The sequence below is a fragment of the Moschus berezovskii genome, chromosome 16, assembly GCF_049115385.1.
Source record: "Moschus berezovskii isolate FMDL1 chromosome 16, NW_MosBer_1.0, whole genome shotgun sequence".
NCBI lineage: Eukaryota > Metazoa > Chordata > Mammalia > Artiodactyla > Moschidae > Moschus > Moschus berezovskii.
The window spans coordinates 60,075,952-60,086,567 of NC_142475.1; the positions used below are offsets into that span (position 1 = coordinate 60,075,952).

Genomic DNA, 10,616 nt, shown 5'->3' on the forward strand with positions numbered 1-10,616 from the left:
TCCCACACCACTACACTGGCTCCACGAATAACTCTCTCATACAGGTAAGAGGATTTCAAATAAACTCAAACAGAATGCAACCAGGAAAACACCAAGGACTTACGCAAAAACTGGTCTCACAGCGTTATTCATATTCCCAAAGCTCGCGCGGCCCAGCAGTTCTCTGAAGCAGTTTTCAGCCAGCACAGCGGGATTCTCGTCTTTGTCTGCTGCTGAAGGAGAAGGAGGAGGGCCTATGCGACTGGGAAAAAAAGGGAAATGAAGACCAACAAACAAATGCAAGACTTCTGACACCAGTTCTAACAGTTAAACAGAAGAGATTTGACTTCTCGGAATTTCTGGCAGGACATTTTCTTTTTGCCTCAAAACAACTTTAGAGCTTAATTTTACTTCATGAGTTCAACACCTTGAAGCTGATCATATAACCTTTCAAAATGGGAGAACTAAATTCAGTTGTACTAACTTGTTTCTAACTAGTAGAATATATTTTCCAAAGGCAAAATACTCAACTGTTGCTATTTTGTAAACTTCCTACAACTTCTCTACATTTAGAGCACAGTCTCAGTAAGAAAAAGGTACCCAAAGATTACCTAGTTTAACTGTAAGAGAGCAAAAATAAAATCAAGTAGAAAATTATGACACATAAATAAAAGCTAACTAAGAACACCTGTAAATCTCCTCAGTAGACACTATTTATTCATATCTTAACACTTTATTTCATGTACAATAATAACAAATAAAAGCGTATCTGTGGCACTGGGATAAAACCATAAGAAAATACAATTTCTTAAAATTTGTACAGGATAGTTTAATCCTATACCTCAAGAGCCATAATCATGGGGAATCGGTTCTCAACCAGCTAGCTACCTTCAGAAAAACTAACCTCAGCCACAATGCCAAAACTAGGAAAAATACAGAAGGTGCTAAAATATATCAAGTTTCACACTTTAGGTTTCCAAAGCTGCAGACAGTCACATTGAAGAAATTCAGTGTAAATATGCTATAAATTTCGATAAACATATTAAGTGCCTACAAAGTTACCAATTTCATCTTTTCACTTCTAGACCATGTTTATTTTGGCACTGGACACATAATCATCAAAACTACAAATAAAGTTAAACTTTTAGAACTACAGAATTAAATAGTAAATTTAATTTAAATTTGATTCATACTTTTCCTCTTTAAACTACAAGAAAAGGGACATCAGGAAATAAGCCAAACTGGAACACACTGCTTATAAAACTTGGTTGTATAGTACTTCTGTGTAAGGCAACAGAGATCTGCCAGGAAAGCATGCTTATGGCATTTGAAAAAGGAGAATAAGTACAGAATCCTAAGTTCAACAGGTTACTGGTATGTGAGGAGTGGAGGGGTAAGCATATGCCCCAAAACAATATTCCATGCCAAAATATCTTAGAATAAATAAGAAACAGTCTAGTATTTATGTTGAAAAAGCATACAGAGTGAATAGTAGCTGCTATTATTAGTAGTAGTAATATGAACTCCCTATGAAAAAGCACCTTGGATCTCTAAATAATAGAAGTTCAGTTTATAATCTCTATTTTTTACACTTGCAGCTTAAATGGTACTAATTCAAATAGCAATCTAGACTGCCCAATGATAAGCAGCAAGTGATAATTTATTCTAAAAGAAACAAAGCCTTGTGTCTGAATAAGAATCTGTGGTCTACTCAGCCTAATACGGTGACTAAAGATGATAATTTTTTCAGAAAGGACATATATGTAAACTCACTCAAGTTTCAGTTCAGTCGTTCAGTTGTGTCCGACTCTTTGCGACCCCATGAATCACAGCACGCCAGGCCTCCCTGTCCATCACCAACTCCCAGAGTTCACTCAAACTCATGTCCATCGAGTCAGTGATGCCATCCAGCCATCTCATTCTCTGTCGTCTGCGTCTCCTCCCGCCCCTAATCCCTCCCAGCATCAGAGTCTGTTCCAGGGAGTCAAGTTTAGGAGACTACTATATACATATACTAAAGATAAAACATTCTTATCCAAACAAGCAAGCAAACATACACCCATACAAAATAACACAGCCCCACCCTACCATCTTTATTCAATACCTGTCAACCTCTTCTAACTTTTGCATGTTGAACAGCAGGGATGGAACAATTTTATCCATATGCTGAGGCTCCCAAATGGTAGCCCGAAGTTCATCATTTACTGTTTTACGAACCACACCTTGAATACCTCTGATTCCAGCGATTCGAATTCTATAAAAAAAGAAAAAAATTCAGTCATGAAAAAAGTTAAATAAGTTTATTAGCTTAGTTAAGGGAATGGATGTTAAATAAATACTATTATCTCAAGTCAATAAAACAAAAATAACACACAATAAGTCTAAGAAATTAAAATCTCAAAAATCGAAGATGGACAGAGATATGGCAGTTTCAAAAGAAACTGACTTTTAATATCATCTTTTTGTAATCAGCATTTAAAGTTAAAAAGGACTGCAAAATACAGGGTTAGTCTATGTGTCAGTTTTCAATAAAATAATCTAATCAAAAGAAATAGATTCTCCCATATTCTCTCACATAAAGCATACCAAAGTTTTCTCAGGTCCGTCTTCAAAGGCAATAGAAATAAAAACAATGATAAACAAATGGGACCTAATCAAAATTATAAGCTTTTGCACAGCAAAGAAAACCATAAATTAAACAAAAAGACAACCTACAGACTGGGAGAAAATATTTGCAAATGATGTAACTGACAAGGGCTAAATTTCCAGAATATACTAACAGCTTATATAACTCAATAATGAAAAAACAAACAACTCAATCAAAAGATGAGCAGACCCAAATAAACTTTTCTCCAAAGAAAACATAGAGATGGTCGACAGGCACATTACAAGATGCTCATCATCACTAATTATTAGAGAAACGCAAATCAAAACTACGAGATACCACCATACACCGGCCAGAATGGCCATCATTAAAAAGTACACAAATAATAAATGCTGGATAGGGTGTGGAGGAAAGAGAAGCCTCCTAATACTGTTGATGGGGATGTAAATTGGTGCAGCCGCTATGGAAAACTCTATGAAGGCTCCTCAAAAAACTAAAAACAGGGTTGCCGTATGATCCAGCAATCCTACTTCTGAGCATATATCTAGAGAAAAATATAATTTGAAAAGATACATGCACCTTGATGTTCACTGCAGCAGTATGTACAATAGCCAAGACATGGAAACAACCTAAATGCTGTTTAGGTGTTCACTGACAGATGAATAGATAAAAGAAGATGTGAGAGAGATATATATATAAAAATATAACACACACACACACACACAATGGAATGTTACTCAGCCATAAAGAAGAATGAAATAACAGTATTTGCAGCAACATGGCTGGACCTAGAGATGATCACACTAAGTAAGTCAGAAAAGAGAAAGACAAATACCATACATCACTTACAAGAGGAATCTAAAATATGACATAAATGAACTCATCTATGAAACAGAAACAAACTCACAGATATAAAGAACAGAAGGGATGGGGGTAGAATGGACTGTGAATCTGGGATTAGCAGATGCAAACTATTATACACAGAATGAATAAACAAGGTCCTTCTATATAGCACAGGGAACTATATACTCAATATCTGGTAATAAACCATCACAGAAAAGAAAATGAAAAATTATGTATGTGTAACTGAATCACTGTGCTGTATTGCAGAAAAGGAGGGCAGTCCTGGGTGTTCATTGGAAGGACTGATGCTAAAGCTGAAACTCCAATACTTTGGCCACCTCATGCGAAGAGTTGACTCACTGGAAAAAGACTCTGATGCTGGGAGGGATTGGGGGCAGAAGGAGAAGGGGACGACAGAGAATGAGATGGCTGGATGGCATCACCAACTCGATGGACATGAGTCTGAGTGAACTCCAGGAGTTGGTGATGGACAGGGAGGCCTGGCGTGCTGTGATTCCTGGGGTCACGAAGAGTCGGACACGACTGAACGACTGAACTGAACTGAATACAACACTGTAAATCAACTATACTTCAATAAAGTTTAAAAAAGAATTAGATTTTTCTGAGAGGATGATAATAATTCAAACTAATGAGGCTCAGATTCCCTCCCAGGTCTTGCCCAGAAGTCTCAGCAGCTGAGTGAGAACAGGATTTTACCGTCCTGAACACCCTTAATGTGTCCTCAGACTGTCCCTTCATGGCTTCTCCCTGAGAACCGCTTCCCTCCAAGTCCACCTAAATGGACGACTAGGCTGGTTCCTTTAGAGGGATGACAAACGTGAACTAACAAAACGGAGTGCGGATGATCCAAGCCATGTACACACTACACATCCGTGTGTCCTGACACACACACGTTACTGTATGGAGACAGGTAACACTTTGAGAGAAAGCTGCCCTCTCCTCCCTTCTCAATTCATAGGCCTCAAGTTCCTCCAGCTCTTCCTCATTCTTCTTTAAAAACAAAATCTAATCTATTGGTTCAAGGATGAGAAGAAAAGTAACCAGAAAACAGCACATAAAATCTGGGGAAGAACAAGCTGGCAAGCAGAGCTAAGCTGGTAGCCCACCTTCCCTGAAACACCTTCATTCTGACCAAATGTGACTGTTACTTACCCTCCTTTTTAGCTACTAGACTTCCCTGGTGGCTCAGATGGTAAAAGAGTCTGCCTACAATGCATGAGACCCGGGTTTGATCCCTGGGTTGGGAAGACCCCCTGGAGAAGGAAATGGCAACCCACTCCAGTATTCTTGCCTGGAAAATTCCATGGACAGATGAGCGTGGTAGGCTTCAGTCCCTGGGGTTGCAAAGAGTCAGACACGACTGAGACTTCACTTTTACTTAGCTACTACCTGAAATATTCACCATTAGAAGTTTGCTTAGCTTATCCAGGACTGTTTCCAAAAGCTATAAAATAGGTTTAGAGACTGGAGGATGAGGGGAAGCGGGTGACATTGCTTCACAAGCCCATGGGGAAATAACGCACGCCTCCAGGAGTTAGCGGGTGGAGAATGGGATGTGGCAGTAATATGGCACTGAAGAGGTGAGGAAATGAACATGGAGACAAGATAAACTCTGCCTCATACGAAGCTGCATCTGTTCATGCTGTTCTCTGAAGACAAAGTCTTGAGAGATTCTTCTGCAATCACAAAGGGATAAGCCTAACTTTACTACAAAGTTAGTATGTGCCAAGTCAAATATTTTAAGAAAATCTTAAGAGTATCGGTCCCATTTCCTACTGTCCATCACCTCTAATTTTATTTGACGGTGTATTGCTAAAAATAAAGGGATTTCTAATAATTAAACAAAGCCATGAACATATTCCATGAAAAGTGAAAGAGAAAGTGTTAGTCGCTCAGTTGTGTCCAACTCTTTGCGACCCCATGGACTATAGCCTGCCAGGCTCCTCTGACCATGGAATTCTCTAGGAAAGAATACTGGAGAGGGTAGCCATTTCCTTTTCCAGAGGGTTTTCTTGGCCCAGGGATTGAACCCAGGTCTCCTGCACTGCAGGCCGATTCTTTACCATCTGAGCCACCAGGGAATGAGATGAGAAGAAAATAAAGCTTGACTGGGGGTGGAATGGAGGTGTTGATATTTAATAAATAAAGGTGGCCAAGGGAGGATTCTCATGATAAGATGACACCTGAGCAGACATCTGAACAAAGTGAGGTAAGAAGCCATAAGGCAGGAATCTGGGGAGTTGTTCTCAGCCAGGAGGCCACTCAGTCCAAAGGCCCTGGGAAGAAGTGTCCCTGATGTGCTCACACAAGCGAGGAGCCCTACGTGCTGGATCAGCGTGGAAGGGGAAGAAGTGACAGGACGGCAGGCTCTAAGGTCGATGAGGGGAGGGTTAAAGGGGCATCTGGGCTACAGCGGAGCCTGCATTTCACTCTGATTCGGGTAGGAGACCACTCTCAACCTCGCTGCTTCAGCCACTTCTCCTAACAGCAATGAAGAGCTGCGCTTCAGGAATAAAGCGTACATTTCCCACCTTCTTTGGTAATCATCATGTAGGATACAAACACAATATTCATCAATAAATTACTCTATGACTATAAATTATAAAAGAATACATACTCTGTTCGTGTTTCTGGATCACTATGATAGGAGTGACACATGGCACTGAAGCGAGATACAAAAAAATCGTAACGTCTGTGATATGACGGTGTGTCTTCTTCAATATTTGCAAATTTGACAAACTAAAAAGAATAACAATAAAGTGTATTATCACCTTCTTCAAAGCATAGAAAAAATACATTTTCATTCATTATTTGTTATATCAACAAGAAATATCCAAATAAAAAGCAAATGAAATATAAAATATCATAAATGTCACATATATACAAAAGGAATTTTTTAATAACAAACTTCACAAAATCAAGAATATAGCATTGTGAGTGTTAACTGTAACTTTCTGACGTAGTTTCTTTGGAGTGAGTGAGTGCTTGCTCTGAAGCTCTTCTGCGTTTCCCGGATGCTAGCAATGTTTTCATGATAACCGCAGTCAGGCCCAAACCTTCAGGGAGTTATATTTCTTAAATAGTAGGTAGGAAATCTTGACACTGTTGTATAACACATGAATGAATATTTACACAAACAAGATGGGACAAGAAAAAGGGCCCTAAGCTGGAGAAAACATCACCAACACAGTAGAGAAGAAAGACTCAGACAGTAAATTTACTCTACCTCTTTTTAAAAGATTTAAAAAAAGAGAGAGATGCACATGTTTAGGAAATTTTAAATATCCTACATGAGTCACAAACCCAACCATATGATCCCTTAACATGCATCCGTTTCTTCTTATTTGCTTTCTCACTTATTTGGCGACTTATTGTTTCTAAAATAGCCTAAAGATATCCTGGGAACAAAATTAAAGTAAGCATAAAATTGAAAAAATAAAATTATGATACTAAAAGTATTTTAAATTAATTCAGCCAGAGCCAAGTCATCTGTTTTAAATCATTTCACATGACTCATATGATCTAGAAAGAGGCCACAAATACCACACCTGGGTGCCATCCCTGGTCTGGGAAGATTCCACATGCAGCAGGGCAACTAAGTTCATGCACCCAACTACTGAGACTGCGCCCCGCAATGAGAAGCCACAGTAATGAGAAGCCTGCACAGCAACTAGACAAGTTCCCACTTAAGGCCAGTAGAGAAAGCCCACATGCAGCAACAAAAACCCAGCACAGCCAAAAAAACAAACATACAAATACTAATAAACACAGAAGTACTGAATCAGTCATGTTTGACAATATGTTTTTAACATTCAATTTTCAATGTTTGACAACTTAGCACCCCAAAGAAATTAAAATCAGACTTCCAGGAAATACTATATAAATAATGTTGGTCAAGATAATATAGCATTTCACTTAATACAATTCACTCAAATCAAAAATAGATAACTGGAGATGTTTGTCTTTTTTCTCAAATGAGTCATTAAAGGAATTCTAATGGCATTGCTGACTTCAAGTAAAGAAATTTCTGGAGATTTACACTAACACTCCTTTGCCCCACAGCCATTAAAACATTTCCCCTAAATATACAGGATAGATGAATGATAAGGTCCTACTGTACAGCAGTACAGAGAACTATATTCAATCTCCTGTGATAAACTGTAATGGAAAAGAAAATGAAAAAAGTATACATATATATATATAAAACTGAGTCACTCTGCCACACAGTAGAAATTAACACAATGTTGTAAATCAATTATACTTCAATAAATTAAAAAAAAATTTCTCCTAGACTTTCCTCACCTAATTGTAAAGGAAGGAAGAGAAGCATAAGTAACTACACTGACTGAAACGGAGCCTGCCACACCACCTAACTTATTTGGAAATAGCTAACATTTTCCCTCTGAAACTAATGGACGAAATCATATTAAGGGTTTTCAAATGAGGATTTTATTTACATAACCTTGGTTAAAAAAATGAAAATATTATATTACTACCAACAATAATAACTAACAGTGCCATACACTGTTGTAAGAACTTTATATTAACTCATATCACACAACAATCCTATAAGATTGGTGCTATTTAATAATAGCACCTCCTCGCTTCACAGATGAAAAATTAAGGCAAGGAGCGGTTAAATAACTTGCCCAAGATACACAGCTAGAAAGTGCTGTAGGCATAATTCAGAGTAAGGCAGTCAAACCCTAGAAGCCATGATGTCAGTCAGCACCCACAGTTCCTAACAATGAAACAGCTGTCTGCAAGCAATAGCACGTAACAGATGACTCTTTTGTTGATAAGAATCTGGATGGGAACCTGTAGTCTGGTTGAATGCCTGAAAGCTTCTTCAGAGATGAAGCTGGAACTGAGACTGAGGCTGAAGGTGATACAATGAAACTAAAGACGAGGAGAAAGGTTATCACTGTATTTTATTTTCTTTATTAGATATGCCTTCCCGAGCCCCACACATGTTTAATAAACTACAATTCCGGATAAAAGAAAATGAATGTTGTTAGCAGAAACAGTTCAGAAGCAGTGTTAGAAGGCCAGGAGTGGGGGCAGGGGAGGTTGTGAGGGGACACGGACACCTCCCATTTATGGCCAACTGAGTTTCTACCACTTCTTACGATTTTTTAATGTCCCGGATTTCACACAGAACAACAATAAAACCTTGAGACAAAATGTTCTAATCATCTACAACTGTACTGGTTGCCCAAATACCCTGACCAGAGCATCTGCCTTTACCTGATAAGGACAGTGGAAGAAGACTTAATCCAAATTATGCTAATTACTCTTAAAAGCAGAACTGTTTTACTTACAGAATTTGTTCCAAGAACTTGAAGCTTTGGTTCCCCTGATTCCAGCAGTTTTGCTACCATATGAAGAAAGCTTTCTACAAAGGGCTTGATGCTTTGAGAATGGCAGGCCATAAGAAGTTGGTCCAATGCCTCCATAGCAATCAAAACATATCTAAACGTAAGAGAAAAATAACACTGAAGCATCTCTAGCTCTCCAGATTCTCCTCAGTGCACTCACAGGAGTAATTAGAATAAATTTATTTAATTGCACAGAACACAGAAAGGCAAATTTAGCAGCATCTGACTGAGAGCCTAATCCTCTCACCACACTAAGGATGTTCGGGTCATAAAATGACCCTCAGGTGGGAGGACGCAGAGACCAGACTGCATCCCTCCACTCTGTTCTCCTCAGCAAAGCCTCTCCCAGAGCTACTTCCACGTTAACTTCCTGTGAATTGTTTTATAAACACAAATATTCTCCATTTCCATATTTTTAACCGCATTTCTTTGCATCTGACCCAAAACAGTTATTTTAAGAAATGAGCTTAAATTTCTAACACAATCTACCTGCATTTGTAACTATGAGTATATAAGTCTCAGCAATATCGTAAGGAAAGGCATAAATTTCACCTTCCAATTCATCAGAGTTTCAAGCTTGTTAAAGCTCAGAATTTAGATAACTTTACTTGAACAAATGACCATAAGGACTATCTGTATCAAGACTCACATTTGTAGCAAATGTTCTAAATGGTAACAGTGTGAAAGCAGAGAAAGCCAGTATATCATTTGGAAAATGGAATATACTAAGAAACTAGGATCACAAAATGATAACATGGAAAAGTATTCACATACCAAATTGCAAAGTAATTACTGTTCAAGCACAGAGAATGGATTAAGATGGTAGTCCTTTATTTATAGGTCGATGTATAGCTAGCACAGTTCACATCAGCACGCTTGCTCAGAATTTATATATTCTCAACCTATTATAATATCTAAGCCTAAACATAGCTCTCTTTTAGTGCTCCTTTGACAGGCAAAACTGGAGCTGTGCTAAAAATTAGTTTGCTAACAAAATTTCTGATAGTTTTCAATTTTGAGACTGATTTTTAAATTATAGTACTACACTGACAGATCTTTAAGGGAATCAATTTCTACTATTCCCATTAGGGAAGTTTAAAAATCAGTGGATGCTTAAACAAACAACTCTGTTAACACTAACATGAGTTTATTCTTAAACCTGACTACGAGGAAAGTAATAAAAGCTACAGCATCTATTTGGTATAATACATATCCTCGTATGATATTACAATGCTTTATTCTCCATCTATTATCTTTGCCTGCCTCGATGGCAAAATAATTTATAGGATGATTTATCCTAGCAAGAATTTTCCAAAGATACTACATTAGTTTCCTTACCCAGTACGATGTCTGACAACATCCCTGCTCAACCTTTCTGCCAGGTAAGAACCAATTCGATCCAGTTTCTCTGGAGCAGATACAGCATAAAATGTCAATTTCTCCATATCAGCTTTAACAAGGCCATCCTAAAAATAAAAACAACGACGAGTGAAATAGGTTCTACTTGTGCCTGTATTTCCATGCTTAGTGTTTGTATTTCTAAGTGCTGCTTGCTTCTCATTCCCCCTCTATGGATTGAAAATTAATCCCTATTTATCCCGAGCCTGCCTGGATACAGTCTCTTTAGTGCTAATCACCATTCTGGATACATAGAGCTTTCAAAAAGTTAAAGCACTGCCCTATTTAGGAAAGCATACACCTTTACTAGCAATGGATTATTCTAACACCTTCCTTTATATATTAAAAACAAAAAGACAGCTCAATTATACAATATATTGTAGTAATTATCA

The 10,616-nt window shown here is 38.0% G+C and overlaps 1 protein-coding gene across 2 annotated transcripts in view; it reads right to left on the minus strand.

The window, feature by feature from the left end:
• The window catches only part of EFR3A (EFR3 homolog A), an 82,391-nt gene that overhangs the window by 40,665 nt on the left and 31,110 nt on the right, over positions 1-10,616 (minus strand). For both annotated transcript variants that reach the window (XM_055431580.2, XM_055431581.2), the window contains 5 exons: positions 10,165-10,292; positions 8,770-8,920; positions 6,066-6,187; positions 2,084-2,233; positions 104-241 (listed from right to left, as the gene is read on the minus strand). In XM_055431580.2, the coding sequence (XP_055287555.2) occupies positions 104-241; positions 2,084-2,233; positions 6,066-6,187; positions 8,770-8,920; positions 10,165-10,292 (689 nt within the window). The remainder of the gene's footprint in view (positions 1-103; positions 242-2,083; positions 2,234-6,065; positions 6,188-8,769; positions 8,921-10,164; positions 10,293-10,616) is intronic.